At 41.2% G+C, this 19,259-nt stretch overlaps 1 protein-coding gene across 5 annotated transcripts in view; it reads left to right on the forward strand.

Moving 5' to 3' along the window:
* The window catches only part of ADCY4 (adenylate cyclase 4), a 135,667-nt gene that overhangs the window by 84,725 nt on the left and 31,683 nt on the right, over positions 1 to 19,259 (forward strand). For all 5 annotated transcript variants that reach the window (XM_040353350.1, XM_040353370.1, XM_040353360.1 and 2 more), the window contains exons 5-12: positions 2,114 to 2,263; positions 6,497 to 6,642; positions 7,548 to 7,659; positions 8,525 to 8,652; positions 10,451 to 10,609; positions 12,543 to 12,675; positions 13,817 to 13,996; positions 14,089 to 14,132. In XM_040353350.1, coding sequence (XP_040209284.1) covers positions 2,114 to 2,263; positions 6,497 to 6,642; positions 7,548 to 7,659; positions 8,525 to 8,652; positions 10,451 to 10,609; positions 12,543 to 12,675; positions 13,817 to 13,996; positions 14,089 to 14,132 — 1,052 coding nt within the window. The remainder of the gene's footprint in view (positions 1 to 2,113; positions 2,264 to 6,496; positions 6,643 to 7,547; positions 7,660 to 8,524; positions 8,653 to 10,450; positions 10,610 to 12,542; positions 12,676 to 13,816; positions 13,997 to 14,088; positions 14,133 to 19,259) is intronic.

Genomic DNA, 19,259 nt, shown 5'->3' on the forward strand with positions numbered 1-19,259 from the left:
TCTATTTTTGGTCAGATTCTTTTTTGCAGGACCTCTCAAGCTCCATCAGGTTGGATGGGGAGCGTCAGTGCACAGCCATTTTCAGATTTCTCTAGAGATGTTTAATCGGGTTCATGTCTGGGCTCTGGCTGGGCCACAAAAGGCCTTTTAACAGAGTTGTCCCGTAGCCACTCCTTTGTTCTCTTGGCTGTGTGCTTAGGGTCATTCTCCTGTTGGAAGATGAACCTTCGTCCCAGTCTGAGATCCAGAGCGCTCTGGAGCAGGTTTTCATCAAGGATGTCTCTGTACGTTGCAGCATGCACCTTTCCCTCGATCCTGACTATGTTTCTTAGTACCTTCAACTCAACAACATCCACACAGCATGATGCCGCCACCACCATGCTTCACTGTAGAGATGATATTGGCCAGGTGATAAGTGATGCCTGGTTTCCTTCAGACATGATGCTTGCCATTCAGAGAATTTTGTTTCTCATGGTCTGAGAGTCCTTCAGGTGACTTTTTGGAAAACTCCAGGCATCTGTCATGTGCTTTTTACTCAGGAGTGGCTTCTGTCTGGCCACTCTACCATTCTTCCATACAGGCCTGATTGGGGGAGTGCTGCAGAGATGGTTGTTCTTCTGGGAGGTTCTTCTCTCTCCACATAAAAACACTGAAGCGCAGTCCATCCATCCATCCGGTTCTTGGTCACCTCCCTGACTAAGGCCATTCTCCCCCGATCGCTCAAGGGTCTTGGTGGTTCCACACTTCTTCCATTTACGGATGATGGAGCCCACTGTGCTCATTAGGACCTTCAATGCTGCAGAAACTTGTTCATACCTTTCCCCAGATCTGTGACTGAATACAATCCTGTGTCAGATTTCTACAGACAATTCCTTGGCATTCATGGCTTGGTTTGTGCTCTGACATGCACTGTTAACTGTGGAACAGCTCAAGGATGATCAATGGAAACAGGATGCACCTGAGCTCAATTTTGAATGTCATGGCACAGGCTGTAAATTTTCATTTTTAATACATTTGCAAAGATTTCAAACAAACTTCTTTCACATTGTCATTATGGGGTGGTATTTAAAGAATTTTGAGGAAAATAATGAATTTAATCCATTTTAAAAAAGGCTGTAACATAACAAAATTTCCAAAAAGTTATGGCGCTGTGAATACTTTCTGGATGCTCTGTATATGCATCTAAAGTCCTGGTGCCCAACCTGCAACTATTTAGTCTAAAATGTGCAGCCCCCGGACCTCAGCAGTCTGTGGTGGGAACATTAATTAGGGTTATAGCATTGATCTCTACAAGCCTCACCTAACATGTTCCTGGCTTCATATTATCTTCTGCAGCATATCCCCAGCCAAAAATTTTGCATTTCCACATTCTCTGACCCTTATTTCCTCTATTGGGTCTACAATTTCTGGCAGTTACATATATGTGGCCCCCTTTAGCTGATAAATTGACTACCACTGATCATATTTTTTTATTTTTTTTTGGGGGGGGGGGGGGGGATAATGAAGGTTACCAACCCTGTCAGCTTATTTTTTTTGCTCTTGCTGTCCCCACAGCAGAGATTACCAATTACTCTCTCTATTTGTCCTGGTGACCATGATCACCGGGACTGAAAGTAAAGAAAAATCCAATATTTTCAGTTGTCACTGAAAAGACAACAAACTGGTGACAAATTTGAGCTTGTTAAAGTTTAAATATGAGGTGATATGAGTGTTCTGCATGCCGTGGGTTAGTCCTAGACATAGGTTAATATTTTACAACAATGGAACATGGCAAAACACTATATTAAAGTTTTATTATAATGAAGCTAAAAATTAGTTCAACATTGGTAATTATTGCAGCATGGTGTGATCTCTCCCTCCATAAAAGGCTATATAAAATCGTGTTCTGTCTATTGCAAATAGGGGAATATGTGATATTCACTGCAGGTGAATCAGTCGCTGTACTTTAAAACATGTGCACCAGGAAGAAACACCTGCAGTGAACGTGTGCTGAATGTTATATTTATTTCTTCATAGATCTGCTGCAGTCTTTATATTGAACATATTAACATGAAATATGAATATAATTAACAATGACATTTGAAATCTTTTGACTGACTGTTTCTTTTTGCAGATGATTGCAAATGCCATAATTTTGCTGTGTGGAAATGTGGTGGGCGGTTATCACAAGCGTGTCACGGAGAGTGCATTAAAGGACACTTACCACGAAGCCATCAACTTCATTCATTCCAGACGTAAGCTGGACTCTCAGGAGAGGCAGCAGGTGTGGTGGCCATTATGGGAACACCCTTGGGTTGTGGGGCTTCCATCACTACTAACCAGTGGTGCTGGATTACATGCAGGAGAATGTGTTACTTTTAAGTTTATAACTTGGGGACTTTCCCAATTTTTTGTGAAGTGGGAAGCACCTTTAGTGGAGAAGTAATGTCCTCGCAGATCTCTAAACTGTAGCCCTCTTTTAAGGGCATATCTACATTTTTTTTTTTTTTCTCTTTTGAAGAGGTACTTTTTTGTTTTTTTATGACTAGGTAAATTATGTGTAGTGGTCCCCATCTTTTTCCCCCTTCCTTCTGCAGTGTTTCCAGGAAGGATCAGAGTGATTCTCTGTGCCGGTGCTGATCTGTCCTGGAAAGAAGGGGGAGAAGAGCGTTGGGGGTGTAAGGCAACAGTGTGCAACCTGTGGCCCAAGATGGCTATGAATGCAGCCCAACAAAACATTGTAAAGTCATGTAAAGGCTCGTTTAAAAAAATAACATGTTATACTTGCCTCCTCTGTGAAGTGGTTTTGCACAGAGCAGCCCGGATACTCCTCTAGGGTCACTTTTTGCTACTCCCTGATCTCTCCCTCCTTTGAGTGCCCCCTCAGCCAGCAGCTTGCTACATGGGTCACCCAAGCAGAGTCCGAGCTCCGTGTATTCTTTCAGACACGAAGCCCCTGACCTGGCCTTGCCCCTCTCTCCCCTGATTGGCTGACTGACTTTGACAGTCGCGAAAGCCAATGTCTCCCAACAGTCGGCCTGTGTACTAGGCATAACCCTTAAACTGCTCGGAAAAACCCCTTTACAGGCCGGTACTTTAAGAGAACTCCACCCGATACACTTGTGTAAATTAATGTGTGTTTTTGGGCTTGGTTAACATCAGTCATGTTTCTATGGATTGTGGCGATTTACAGCTGTTGGTTTCCTTAGGACTGCGTAGTGCATTTTGCTTTTGTTGGCCTACATAGTCCCTTTTGGACTCTTTCACACGAAAAGCCCGCTCAGATCTGCCTGTCCGTTTTTCAGGCGGATCTGAGCAGGCCACCTATTGACTCCTATGGGCAGGCAGATGTCAGCGGCGATGTGTCCGCTGACACGCGGCTGCCATCTGATCCATTTAAGACACTTGTATGGCGATACGTTCGCCCATCCGTCTATTGGATCGGATGGGATCTGATGAAAACAGACATGCTGTCTTTTCTTCTGATCTCCCCATAGAAATAAGTGGGGCTCTGATGGGGGCACAGTGAGCAGAGACAGACTTGTCATCCGCCGGCTCATCGGGGATCAACGGAGCGATCTCCCACTGAGCTAGTGGAGTTCGCTGAGCGGATCAGTTGGATTAAATGTGATCCTCAAAACCGCAGCACAAAATGCATGAGAGTGCCTGTTTCCACAATATGTAGTGCCCTATGCAAGCCAGTGTGAACAAACCTTTAAACACCTACAATGAGTACAATGTTTGCCCATGTTTATCACTGAGATGGTGGATAATGGAGTCGGTATTCATTGACATTTGTAGACTGCTGCACCTGTGTGTAAAATGCTTTGTTTAGGTGTCTCAGCAAGTATGCAAAGTGTCATTAAATATTATACCAGCATACTGTACATGCCGAGTGCACTGGGTGTGAGCACAATCTAAAATCACTCTAGAATAGAAGTGAAAGTATAAATAAAGCCTTCATCTTTGCTAAAATGTACCTAATCTTTGGACTGTGTTGACATTCCCATTGGTGCATTGGAATGTAGCACAAGTCGCTCAATAATTTAAATTAATAAATTATTTGAATGTATGCTAGGAACAATTTGACATACTGCTATTCATCCGTCCATATGAAATCACATGGATGTACTAAAGCCCTTCACAGAACCTTTTTCACATGCACATGCCTCTGTGGCTTTGTTTCAAAACAAATGAAGTCATGTAAATTGGTGTTACTAGTTAATTATTAATTCATTTGATACAGGTTTGAAAATATCACACTTTTTATTGCACTATTGTTTTGGTACTGTGAGTGCTTGCATTATTGCCAATATATACTGAGGCAATGAATTTAGTCTTATTCTTTTTTTTTTTTTTATATATATAGTTTTGGAATGTCAGAATACCAAATAAGATTTATTTTTTATTTTTTTAGAGTGTCATTCCTAAATTTGTTGTAGTGAAGCTTTGTTCTCTTTACCTATATGCCTTGCCTGCCATTGGTTATGGTATGCTAAAAAGCCTGTGTGGTCATCAAGGATGACCAGCCATTGCCTACCTGTCCAGCATGTTTGGAAACCAGGACGGATGCTTGATGTTCAACCCAGCACTATAAATGACAATGGGATAATGTTTTTTAAACTGATCTTGGTTAAAACGGGCAGTTAATTCTCTAAGGGCTCATTCTCACCATAACTTGTGGTATAATGTGCATCACCCATGTTATCATGAATGTAGAGATATGGTGCCCTCAAAGTGGTGATCAACCATTCCTTCTATGAGTGAGGTAGTGATATAACCTACATGGTGCCATGACAGTTTATAAGCAAGAACATGTATCCCCAGCACATCTGATTCTACAAAAAATGTTATTCATCACATAGGTACAGTTTTTTTTTTTTTTTTTGTTTTTTAGCTTTACACTGTCTGTGACCTGTTTTTATGTTAGCTGAAGGTACAGTTTACACAAGAGTAAAGTGCTAAGTCTAGTATAGCAAGTACAGTGAACCTGATGTTAAGGGACATCAATGGAGGCCTCCATGACTGAACACTCCTTTTCTGAATTCTAGTTCACTTGCTGTCATTCTGATAAGTCAATACTGTCTAAGTGGGTTCAAGATTAGTATGTTCTAAATGAGCGTCAGAACTACTTAAAGTATTCGGTCACCTTTTGTAACATGTTACATCCCTATTCAGGGTGTAACATGTTAAGGATGCCCCAGGCCCCCCCCCCCCCCGATCCCCAGTTTTGACAGCAAATAAGAGATTTTCACCCCCTGTTCACTGTCATAAAAAAAAAAAAACCCGGCCGTGCAGGACTTTGTATCATTCCCACAAGGGTAGGAAACCTTGTATCTCCAGCTGTGGTGAAACTACAAATCCCATCATGCCTCTGCCTCTAGGAGTCATGCCTGTGATTGTCAGGGCAATGTATCATGGGACTTGTAGTTGCAAAACAGCTGGAGAGCCAAGGTTCCCTACCCCTGAATGGTGTTCTGTGAAAACTACAAGTACCAACAGCCTTTGCGACTCTTGGCTTGTAGTTCTCAATGCAATACCAGGGTGCTGTTGAGCACTCTAGTAGTTCATTGAGTCCTGCTGTCGGAGTGTAACTGCCAATCACTTTAAAGTAGATCTAAACCCAACCATTGGAATCTCATATATGCTTTTAACATGTTCTTTTTAAGTAGAACTATAGACAAAACTTTGTCTTCATGTTGGTTAGTGTAAGGGATGGTTATGACCCTATCAGATTAAAATCCCTTCAAATTAAGGGAATTTCTCGGGGACCCCCAGGTCACCAGAATTCCAATTGGAAGATTTCCCCCCTATTACTTTTCTGGGGACAACCCGGAATTTGGGATTCTTTTTAACTGATATCTACAATGATAATGGTTAACAGGACAAATCGAATGGATGAATCTCCTTAACAGGGGCACAGACCGCAATAAAAACTACCAGGGGTTTTAATCTCTCTGCACTCTATTCAAAACTAGAAAAAAATTCTGCCATTGTAGTTACACTTTCATTTCAAAAGCTGACTTTAATTGTTTTAAATATGCGGCTTTCATTAAGAAACCCTGGTGATCCTACTACAAAGGTCTTTGTTAAGACATTCCACTGTTATGGGTTGACAATGGTCTCCGAAATTGATCCCCTGTGTTGCCACCCAACTTTAATCCATCATCCCACCTCCCAACACATAGTACAGGCATGGTCCACCAATGTGGCTATCAAGAACCTGATCTAGAGCAATGAGGTTGTAGCCAGTTTTGGAGTTAGAGTGAATGCATACAGGAAGTAGCGGAAAAAGGCTAGAGATGCAAGATAGGATAAAAAAAGGTATATTCTAAAAAAAATGAGGGAAATTGCTTATAACGCAGTGCCTCATTAAAATAAATGTCATCCAGGGTTTGTTTACTTTATATAGTTGGTTGCTCACAAACTAGTGATTGTGATGGTATTTACAGTCTATGTGCCTGGCAGCAACTGTTTTATTCTATTGATAATTTTTTTTTTTTTTTTGTAAACACAGGAACAGTTGTTACTTTCCATCTTACCACAGTATATTGCAACCGAGATGAAAGAAGAGATCATAGAGAGGCTGAAAGAAAAGAAGCCGCAGCAGGAGAGTACCAACAACTTTCATAATCTATATATCAAACGGCACAAAGATGTAAGGTGAGGAGAATCGGTACACAGCTCAAGATCATTATCTTTAAAGGAGCAAAGGCTAATAAAAAAGTCACTTTTATGTATTTAAAAAAAGTGCTAATTCTATCAATAAATATGGAAAGGTTTCATATCTGTGCAGCACTCGAACTGTTGTACTTTATTTGTTGGGGCCAAAGTCCTGTCTACCATTCCATAATGTAAACCATACTGATCCCTGTCTTCCAGTAGGACTACTGGACAGAAAAGTAGTGCTGGTATGAAAGTGGATCATCCACGTGTCCAGCAATATTATTTTCTTTTACATATACAGGCATATCCCACTTTTATGTACACAATGGGGTTTATTTACTAAAGCTGGAAAGTGAAAAATCAGGCTCACTTCTGCATCGAAACCAATGAGCTTCCAGGTTTTATTACCAAAGATTAATTTAACAAACTGGGATTAGAAGCTCATTGGTTTCTATGCAGAAGTGAGCCTGATTTTGCACTTTCCAGCTTTAGTAAATAAACCCCATTGTGTACTTAAAAGTGGGGTATGCCTGTGAATCAGATTAGATGTAAACATCCAGTATTGGAGTTATTCATGTAGGGAAAATGTCTAGTTTCATCAATGTCGACTTACTGTAGATATCAGATGACTGGGATGTACACTCTATTGTGACCATGTCAATAAATTTTTTTTTTTATTGCCGAAGTACCAAATATCTTAGTATTAACTGTACATAAGGTCAAGTGGTTGGATTGTAAAATGTATAACTAGCATTTTATTTGTTTGGGACAGGGGTGGGTTGTTTGTTTTTTAAGTATCTGGGCCCACCACAGCCATTACATAGTGGTCCCACTTCTACTGTCAGATTTGTTTATGTATGTTGTGTTTTGTATGTGACACAACCTTTTGTTGAATGTTGCAGTATCCTGTATGCAGACATTGTTGGTTTCACGCTCCTCTCAAGCGAGTGCTCCCCAAAGGAGTTGGTCCTCATGTTGAATGAGCTTTTTGGAAAGTTTGACCAGATAGCAAAGGTAAGTAGAGCAAGGTAAACAAGTAGTGGTGCACCAAAATTACAATTTTGGTACTGAAAATTCAGGATGCACTTGGCCAAAACTGAAATTGACTGTTTTTATATATTATAAAAAAAATGAATACTTGTATTGTATTCAACCTTTTTTTTCATGAATTTAAATGAATATGAATTTATTGCCAGCCATTATAGGCACCTTTTCTAAAGCTGTGTTTAAAGTGGTCGTAAACCCTTTACAACCACTTTTTGCTACAGGTAAGCCTATAATAAGGCTTGCCTGTAGCTATCCCCTGTATCAGCATGTGCACTGAAGCAATGGCGCGTCTGTGCCATTGCTTCAGCTAGTATACCGATACCGGTGGCTTCCGTGCACATGCGCGGGAGTGACATCATCGCAGCTCTAGTCAATCACAGCACTGGTGCCCGCAATACCCGGAAGAAACTCCGTGAGGGAAGTCACTGGCTAGAGTACTGTATGAGGACTGCTGCGAGGACTTTGATCTCAGGTAAGTAATTCATAATGAGCTAGTATGCTATCTTGCAGGTTTTTTTTATTTTTTTATTTAGTGGGTGTACAACCACTTTAAAAACCCTGCTTGCTGAATTTTTGCTGCACGTTTGATCAGTTAAAAAATCTGCACCACAAATGCACCTCCCCGTTGAAAACGCAGCAAGAACATGTCAAAAATGCACCCTTGTTGCATTTTTGAGTCACAAACCCATGAAAAAAAAGCAAGGTAAAATCATGGCATAATTGCTGGCATTTTCGGCAGCTATTACTGGCCGATATTTTTCCGCTGTAATTTTCAGTGTATCGGTAACTAGGGAAAGGTCATGAAGTCTAAGATCTCTTTTCTTCTCTATAGGAAAATAACTGCATGCGCATCAAGATCCTGGGTGATTGCTATTACTGTGTGTCAGGGCTGCCAGAATGCTTGCCGGACCATGGCAAAAACTGTGTGCAGATGGGTTTAGACATGTGCCAGGCAATCCGGTGAGAGAATTCATGATACCCTTCTAGACTTGTGTGTGGTGTTTTAGTTGTCATTGTTATTTTAACAGTAGAATGGTAGATCTGTGTAGGAAGTGTATACTTGTATAGACAATAGTTGCTTGTCTGTTTATGTCAATATTCCAGTCAGAGTAAACCCTGTGAATTTTTTTTTTTTTTTTTTTACTCATGATATTTTTTTTTTTTGAGCCTTTAAATTTACACATTACTTGTTTAATAACATTAGATGTTTGATAACAATTAATGTTTTTTAACAAAAGAACATATATTCCACATGTTACCAAAATTAGTGGGTGCTGTAAATTGCCCCCAGCATTGTTACTGCTTCTTTTTGCTAGGGGCTGCCATTTTGCTCAAGCCAAGAACCCCTGAGCAGCAGTAAATCTTTAGGGTGGCAGCAGGTTGGCCTCTACATTTTCAGCACAGTTCCAAAAAATAGGGAGCAACTGAGCATGTACAGAGCGGGGTGAGACAGTGTATTGCTGGATTTTAAACAGTATAGGCACTTATTCTTAATGTTTTACATGGCTATACCATGAAGTGACCTAGCAAGACTTAATTTTCTGACTAAAGTTCCACTTTAAAGTGATCCTGTACTTTTGTAGATTTAAACAGATTCACTTGATAGCCTGCCCCACTTTAATACCCACAAATAAATTTTACCCTTCCTGCCCTCGCCGCCCCCCCCCCCCCAACATTAGGATTTCACTTGGTCATCCCCACGGTCTGAACAAGAGAAGTCAACATAGTCCCCCCATTCATGCCAAACAGTGTGGATGGAGGAACCTCTATTGCTGACAACTGCTGCTTCCCAAATTTGGTGGGTAAGATCTCTTGAGATTGAGCTTTTCGGTGTGCACTCCTGCTGCTGCTCTAATAATGGGGATCTCACTCCCCCATTGTGAATTTACTTTAATTTGTGTAATGAAATGCAGCAAGAGGAGCAGGAACTTCACAAGGCATTTTGGAACACCCAGGTAGGCAAGTACAGATTTCTTTCAGTTGCAGTTCACCTAAAAGAAATAAGAAGCCTGTCCATTAAGGGCGCACGGGTGCCCCCCCCCCCCCCGTCCATTACCTCCTCCCCTATCAATGCGCCCGGCCCCTTTAAGGACATCGGCGCATGAATTCCAACAGGGGGGGGCTATTTTTTTGAAGCACCAGAGGCTCTAATAGGCTTCAATATAGGGTGGGCTTGGGTCACAGAGTGTGCTCTCAGCCCACCCAGGTGTGTTACAACAGCGAATTAACATTTGCTGTTGTAAAACTGATCCTCCTCCCGGCCAATCAGGAAGCTGGTTTTGATACCGATTACCCGATTGGCTGAAAGGACAGGTTATCCTTTTGGAAGCCGAGGAGGGGAGAAGCTGGAAGCCATCATGGAGGAGAGGACTCAGAGCTGAGTCACTACACCACGCTGCCTGCCACCTGCCATGATGGGGTAAGTGCCAGACCGCCGGCAAACAGTGGGGGGGGGTGGTTGGGTGCTGCGGGGGGGCTCTATGAGTGGTTGTTTGCCAGCCCTCCCAAAAAAAAAAAACCACCAGTCGCCAAAGGACTCTATAGAAAATGACTGTACACCAACGGGTTTCTTTAGCAATGAAGTAAAAAGTGCATTAGAGTTAGCAGAAGTCGGCTTCCATCAGCTTAATGTGGCCAGCCATACAAAAGCTGGTTTCTTATTCATACCAAATAGCCAAATGTGTGCAAATCTTTGTGTAGATGTTGATTTGTTTGTTGGATCCAGTCAATTGAATCATTTGTTGTAACATTTCTTTAGGAAGCTGCGTAAGGCTACAGGTGTGGATATTAACATGCGTGTTGGGGTACATTCAGGAAACACATTGTGTGGAGTAATCGGGCTCCAGAAATGGCAATATGATGTCTGGTCACATGATGTAACTTTGGCCAATCATATGGAAGCAGGAGGAGTTCCAGGGTAAGACTGGAAAATCAATGCAAGACCCCTATTTCATGCATTACCATTTAATACCAGAACCCTTCATTTTGATATTTTAATACCTTTTTTAGTGAAAACATAATTTCCTTTATATCAAAATGTAATGTTAAGCTCTTTGTTGGAGATAGCACTTTATAGTTATGTATAATTGTTTATACTTTAAAATGGTTGTAAACCCCATTTATGAAATCTGACCCAAGTACATATATCTGCAGTGTTTACTTATCCCTCTCCAAAGCTCTGAGTGCCGTTTCTCTCTGGTGCTCCGTTTCTCTGTTATCGGCATCATTCACTTCTGACAAGCTCTCCAACACATGGGATAACGACAAGAGAGTAGTATTAAGTGTAATTCATTATGGCCCCCATAATGGGTTACTCACAAAAAGTAGGTAGTGTACAAGCTCTTTATTAAAAGTAAATACTGGGGGGTCTGTCCGTGTACGTCTCATGCGTTGGGCAGCTGGATGTCTCACGCTATGGGGGAATGGAGCTGTAACCGGATAATATCCCCTAGAGCCCTCAAAGAGTTCCAAGTTTTTATCATTTTTTGAGACAGGGCTTTCATTTGGTGGTATTTAATCACCACTGGACTTTATCAAAAAATAAAAACGGAAAAAAAAGACTGACATTAAAAAAAAAAAAAAAAAAAAAGTTTTTTCATTGTTATAAAATTTTGCAAATAAGTAATTTTTCTTCTTCACTGCTGGACGCTGATGAGGCGGCACTGCTAGGCGCTGGTGAGGCCGCACTGATAACCTGCACTGATGGAGCTACACTGATGATCAGAGCCCTAATTATCAGTGTAAGCAATGTACTCACTGTGCCCTGTCAGACTTGTTGGTTATTGACTCTCCTTTCCTCACACAGACAGCGTGTGAGGAAGGGAATGTTAATAACCAGCAAGTCTAGTTACATGTGACCAGCTGTGATTGGACCTAGATGATCACATGGTAAAGGGTTGCTGTGATTGGCACTTTACAGAGATCTGTAATCAGCTGTGTCCACAGGACACAGCCATCACAGAGCGCGCTAATAGGCGGTTCTTGAAAGACGTCCATGGACAACCCCCCTAGAACTGGAGAGCTACACTGTAGCTGTCTTTCGGCTATAGCGTGGGCGGGAAGGGGTTAATTCAGCGGTGTGCATGAGAGCAGCAGTGCTGCTTTCTGTTTCTCTCCTCTCTGGACTCAGGGGGAGCCATTGGTTGTGAGGAGGGAGCCGGGGGGCGGGGCCAATTTGCAGTGTGTGTCTGTAGACGCACACAACCCAATTTGGGATGTAACCCACACGAGTGCCCCTATAGCAAGGGGCTTGGGGACCCCAGAAGAGGATTGAAAGGACTGCTCTGTGCAATACATAGAGAAGGTAAATATAACATGTTTATTATTTTAGGAAAGAAAACACAAGCCTTTATAATCATATAAGCAGGGCTCTAGTCCTGCGGGAACGTGTGGGAACGGAGTTCCTGCACTTTTTTCACAGCAGGAACGCAGTTCCCTTTGCAGGACTAGAGCAGACGAGCCGCCCGAGCAAATCCTTCACTAAGCGGCGATGCCCAGCTCGAGTCACTGTCAGGGGCAGGCGAACCTTCGTAATCTTTTATGTTACTGGCCGCTTCCTGTATATGGATTCATCGGGTAGTTGGGGGTATTCCGTCGCTTCCTCGATGCCGCAATGTCTCCTGGGAGCTTTTGTCATTGTTCCCAGGAGACATTCCAGAGGTCTGCCGCGAGTTATCGCTGGATTTAGAAAGAACTTGCTTAAAAAAAACATGCGGTTTAGTAATTTATGCATATGAGCATATCTTTTTTTTTTTTTTTTTTGGTGGGGGAGTGGATCAGGACTTGACCCCTGCATATAAGCTTATATTTAATAATGACATGCTATCTAACCTTTATCTATTCTTCTGTAGGAGAGTTCATATAACAGAAGCCACTCTCTCCCATCTTGGAGGGGAATATGAAGTAGAGGATGTAACTCATATGCAGAGGGACCCCTACCTTAAAGAACATAACATAAAAACTTACCTGGTTATTGACCCTAGGGTAAGTCGTCTTGTATTTCTACATTTGTATATCTGCTTCATGTTTCTTCATGTTCTATATAAACATTTCACATAAGTACGCCTGTGTGAATGAGGCCTTACTCGGGAATAAAAATGCATGTCCAGTCAAAAGCTTTAATTTTTGGCTGGAGCAGGGAATGGTTGGAGGAACATCCATTGAGGTACCTCATTTCCCTCTGTTCTGTTCATACCTGTATTTTGGATTTCTCATCACTTTTTGTCCTGGAAACAGTGGCTACCAGTACAGGAAGTAAGGGTGAACTTTCCTGGTGGGGACACAAGCAGCAATAGGACTCAAAATTGAAGTTTTGCATAATATACTTTATTTTGTGGGTTTTTATAAATATAGAAGCTAAATAGGTCATGTTATTGTATACTGTATTTCCTGGCTGCTCAATGCAGCTTCCTGGCTCTACAACTGGCTTCCTATGACATGTGTGCACCTTTTGGCCTGTGCAGTTTATCAGCATTATCCACATTGTCTAAGGAGAAGTAAAGTTGAACCAGGAAGCAGTAATGTGAAGCGGAGAAGTAGGAGGCTGGTCATCCTGACTAGCAGAGGGGTGTGTATTCCAATAATGGCCCAAATGACAAAACCTTTTGCAGCTAAAACACTAAACACACATGTATCCAATTTACACAGGCTCCACTTTAAGAACCGTAAGCCTGCCCTATGTTTTAAACCTCGTACACACGATTGGATTTTCTGCGGACAAAGCGTAGGACTTTTGTCCGAAGGGCGGTGGCCAGGAATTTGTATTGCATACAAACGGCAAAATTTTAAAGCATGCTATCCCACATTTGACAGTGGAAAAATCCGACAATTGCCCGACGGAGTATACAAACGGTCGGATTTTCCGCCAACAGCCTGTCATCACACAATTCCAGTTGGAAAATACGATCGCGTGTACGAGGCTTAAGACTGCGTAATATTTAGACTAAGCCGCTAAAATATTTGCATGCCTATAATTAGTTGCTCATAAACTTTAACCTTAACAACAAAAGTAACCTACAAATGATTTAGCTACTACAAGCAAACGGAGACTATTTCCAAATATAAATGCTGGCCAAGAATAGACTCACAATAGCAAGATGCTAAACCCAGCTGTCTCTTGTTTCAGGCTAGTGGTGACAGTGAGGAAGATGACATATTACCGAACAGGTCTGCCGAGGTCACCAAGACAAGGGCATCTGTTCGCATGACGCGCTATCTGGAATCTTGGGGGGCTGCTAAGCCATTTGCTCACCTTAATCACAGGGACAGCCTGATACCTGAAGACCTGAGTTCCTCCCGCATTACGGTGAGTATTGCTCATGCTACACTGGAACCTACATTACGGTTTATTCTTTACACATTACATGTTTAAACTTGTTTTTGCTTTTTACCCCACAGGATCTCCCAATGTCTTCTATACCTACAAACCGGAGTACTGACAAGTAGGAACTGAAACCTGCTTCTCTCTTGCTGCCCTTTACTTCCTATATGCCTTGTGATGTCAAATACATCTCTTTAATGGATCTACTGCTGCTGCTGTCTTGTTTTCTCCTGCTTGGCCCATCTGTCCTGTGGCCTTCTGTCTGATGTCAGCACGGCTTCTTGTGGGTAGAGACTAAGGATCCTGCTTTTCTGTTCTTGTATCTCTTTTGTCTGCGTGTTTTGTGCTCTTATTGTTTGGTTCACACCATGGCTCCCCTACTCCGCAAATAAACCAGAATACTATATCTTTTATTTATGTTCAGTTATTAAACTGGGTATTCCTGCAAGTTATGATTAGTGATGAAGTGTTGAACAGTTTTAATTGCTGTACCTACTGGGGAGATTCACGCAAATTGTCTTGGTGACTGTGTGATTGTTATCTAAGATCGTTTCTCTCTCCAAACTGTTTGCACCTCACCTTCTGACTCATTGCAGGAAGCCTAGACTGAGAGAAATAAGCCTGGCCTTCCGCTGCTTACCACCTCCTAAAAATGTTACACTAGCCTTACATGAATATATTTTTCTTCCATTCAACAGGTATACATAGCCGATCTGCATCTACGAATCTGTAGTGCCGACTAATGTATTATGAAACTCAGACAGTGGCTGCATCTGATTGGATGCAGCTGCTGTTCAGCCAACAGTTCTCCACACGGCTTTGCGCCCCAAGCCCACCCTTTTTTTTAAGCCAATTGGAGCCTTGGGCTTTAATCACGTGCTTAAAAAAACAAGCTACTGCTACATGGCACCCTAAAAGGGAAAATGTATATATATACACACACACACACCTGTATACCTGTATTTCAAGACTATTCCCCTTCCTCTATTACCTTCTGAAAACTGAATGCTCATTTATCAAGTATTGAATGTAACACAAACGCATAGATTTGTAAAAAAAAAAAAAAAAGGGTTTTGTCATTGCTGTATTTATTTAGTACAAATGTTTGACATCTAAAATATGTGCTGAACCACATCCTGTTGATTAATCATAGCAGATATGTTCTGTAGAGACTTGATATACCTGTATGCATGTTTTAGAGGATTACTAATGCATGCACTGGAGGATTTTTCTTGTGAATTGGGGGTACACTGTAAATTCCTGCAGCAGTCTCAGCAGGGTTTATGCAAACAGTTTGCACCCACCGTAATCATGTCTGATTTACATGCAAATGGTGGTGTGTACTGTCAGCCTCTCATTGCTTTGTACAGGGCTTCCCATGGCTGTTCGTAAAAAGTTACCCGCAGGAATTCGTAGCCCGCCCTTAAACGCAAAGTGCAAATGAAGCCCTGAACACGTTTCTTATAATCTGCTGTGATTCGGTTGGTTTCCTTTTGAAAGACTTACTTTGTAATCGCCTAATAGTTTAGGTTTGAACATTTTTTTAATTTTTTTAATTTTTTTTATTGGCGCATTAAGATTATTTACGACTCTAAGGGTTACTCAAATGGGCACTTTTCTAGGTGCCCATTGGTTTATCTACTAAAATAGATGAGATTATGTTGGAACGAAGGCTGTCTTTCATTTAATTTAATAATAATAATTGAAGCATTTTAAACTATTATCCACAGGATAGGAAAACTCGAGTGTATATAGTTTGCTGTAATAGAGTCTAATATGCAAGTTGAAAAAGCAGTAAATTGAAAGCCAGTAGAAGCAAGCAAACGGCTTTTGTAGGATATTGCTGCCCGAGGGAATATAGCACTAAATAATTGCAGTATTTATATACATGTATTGTTTTTTTTCTTACATTGTCATACTGAATTTATAGAAAGATACTGTACATGTATAGTAGTTTAGTGTCGAGCAGTACCCAGATATTTTTGCATTAATGCGTAGTCTAACAGAAGTGAGGATTCATCGCTGTATCTCTATCCTTCCGATAGCACTGATAACATGACAAGTTTTATGTGATTGACATGCCTACACATGCAGCCTGGCATACTGATGCTCTTTCTTAGTACAGCCAGTGTGCATGGCTATACATTCAGGAAAATATTCAGGTAGTTGTTGCAAGCTTGATCCATCACTACAGTTTATTGATCCAAGTTAGTGATGGTTTTCGAGATTTCATTGTAATATGTTATAGCACAGAAACCGATGAATGCTTTTGTGATTGAAAAGAGAAAGGATAATTGTCCAATTAAATATTGTCCCCACATGATATTTAATTAAACTGTCAGACCAAAGAACCCTCTGGGTTCAGCATATTGCAATTTAACTGTAACAGAGGGTAGTGGAAGCACTTCAAAAGCCACGTGGAATATATTTGTAATTTTATTCATGTTTTCTGGTGTTCTTGGCCGCTTTTTATGCTTCACTAATTCTGCTGCTCCTTACCAATTGCTGTACTGGATAACATTTTCATACAGAACAGAATTCAATTTTTTTTTCTTCCTACTTATAAAGTCATTCATATCTTTACATAATTTACATCTTATTTCTAGCTGACTCACTACCTGTGCCAACTGCTCTGCTAATGACCTTCAAATATCAGCCTACATTATAAATAGCTCCAGGCTTGTCCCCAGGATTTTTGTGCTGCTTTTTATGTGAAATTCAGTCCAAACATCTAATATTTAAAGAAGTCATCTAAGAGTCGGTTCACACTAGGGCGACACGACTTCCAGCGCGACTTTCAGAGGCGACTCCGACACGAGTTGAGCATGAACCACAGGGCGATCTGGGGAGATTTACAACACGACTTGAAGTCGTCTCCAGGACAGGAGACTTTCCAGTGGCCAATCAAACAACTATCAGCTCTAGGGGAGGGAGAGGTTTGCCTGAGAAATGTATGTTATCTTCCTGGAAAGTCGCTTCAGTTAAGACAGTGATCAGACTTGGATCAGACTTGGAGGCGACTTCCACTGAAATCAATGGATACAAATCGCCTACAAGTCGGATTGAAGTAGTACAGCAACTTCTTTTAAAGTCAGAGCGACTCGAGTCGTGTGTATTAACACCGCTCCCATTCACTTGCATTGTTTTTCTCAACAGCGCGACTTGGGACGACTTGAGGCGACTTCAAGTCGGATCCCAAGTCGCCCCAGTGTGAACCGGCTCTTACCCTTAAAACAAATTAATTTTAAAGCAGTCATTCTCAATCAGGGTCCTTTCAGAGCTTGCTAGGGATTCTTTGAGCTGAAGCTGATTAACCTCCAATCTGATGGCCCCTGTATAGTTTGGGGACCAGTGGCACTTGCCTGAGCCAACTATATGAACCCAATGTTTTTTTTTTTTTTAACTCTCTGTAAGGGTGGTATTTTGACCACCTCTGTAAGTATGGGTATGCTTTTCACTAGCCACCAATAAATTGTTTTTTGCAAGGGTTCCTTGAGATGTGAAAATCATTTCAGGGGTTACTCTGGAGTAAAAAGGTTGAGAGTGGCTAATTTAAAGGATACTATCATGTTTCTTATAATTAAGCCTTGAAGTGCTTATAAGAAATGCAGCCAACCCAAGCTGTATTTCATCTTTTCCACCCAGGCATTGTTATAATGTACCACGCCACGCCCATTCCCTTTTGCCAGTAATCTGGTGACCTGGGAACCACTTTTGAAATGCAGAGGGCTTTTCCCAAACTCACCTACTGCATTGGGCTTGCTGCTCTTCATATACACATTACAGTAGTAAACGCTTTGTGCCTTGGTAAAATGAATGTGATTCGTAATGAATTGAGCAGGAAAAGAAGACGATACATGGCACATGCTTCAGAAAGTTGCCACCTGCAAATGTAAAGAGCTTTATCTTTTGACTGCAGAGTATTACGGAAAACTCAGATTGAAAGGAAGATGTCATTATGGGAATGTTTGGGCTGTCATTGTTGATCCGATTTCCAAGTTTCAGGACTGGCATTTTGTACCGCTTTAACAATTTAGTTTGAAGGACCTGGAACTTTGCCAACTTCCCTTGCCTACATTGTTCTAACATACCACAGGTACTTCACACCAACGTACTTATTGCATGTCAGGAGCCTAATATACATATACTTAATGAGGATATCAACCCTAGAAGAATGCAACTTCAAAAACAAGTTGGCAAAGCAGCTTTCATATTCCTTTTATAACTCATGGGTTTCATAACGTTGAATGGATTTGCACAGTTGCAGTGTTTCCTGAACAACACTAGCTGCTAAGTGATTGGTTTCACTTGATTCTTAATATTTCCTATTTAGCACCTACTTTTGAAGGCACATTTTCACCCACATTTAAGCAATTTCTTTGCCAGGCTAGCAACTGAAATGAATAGAACAGTGGGGCTCAAATGGCAAGCTTAGCAATTAGCCCCATTTTAGTGTCCATGTGAACTTGGACTAAGGTTTACGGGAGCCCTGGTGTCTTGTGTCTTTGTTTCATCATGTTTATCCCTTTTTGTGTATATTTTGTGATCTTCCAATATTCAAAAGTGCTGCTGACTATGTGTGTTATATAAAGAATAAATGTATGCAAATCAGTCTGGAAGTTAACATAATGAAGTTACTATATCCATGTAATTTGAAGGTCAATTCCACTCTATACAAATTTCACTTAATTGATTTGCTGGCAAATGACACTACATTATGGCTTCTTGCACCATTCTCTGCCTTCACTAGAGTTGGTAATAAAGGATAATTTAAAACTTCTGCTGCAACAGAGATGTCCGAGCAGGCATGAACATACAGTGCCTTGGAAAAAGTATTCATACACCTTGAAATTTTCCACATTTTGTCATGTTACATCCAAAAACATAAGTGGATTTTATGTGGTAGACCAACACAAAGTGACACATAATTGTGAAGTGGCTGGCGAAAGTTAAATGGTTTTCAAAATGTTTTTACAAATAAATATCTGAAAAGTGTGGTGTGCATTTGTATTCAGCCTCCCTGAGTCAATACTTTGTAGAACCACCTTTCACTGCAATTACAGCTGCAAGTCTTTTTGGGGATGTCTCTACCAGCTTTGCACATCTAAAGAGTGACATTTTTGCCCATTCTTCTTTGCAAAATAGCTCAAGCTCTGTCAGATTGGATGGAGAGCGTCTGTGAACAGCAATTTCAAGTCTTGCCACAGATTCTTAATTGGATTTAGGTCTGGACTTTGACTGGGCCATT

The sequence above is a fragment of the Rana temporaria genome, chromosome 1 (genome assembly GCF_905171775.1).
Source record: "Rana temporaria chromosome 1, aRanTem1.1, whole genome shotgun sequence".
NCBI classification, from domain to species: domain Eukaryota; kingdom Metazoa; phylum Chordata; class Amphibia; order Anura; family Ranidae; genus Rana; species Rana temporaria.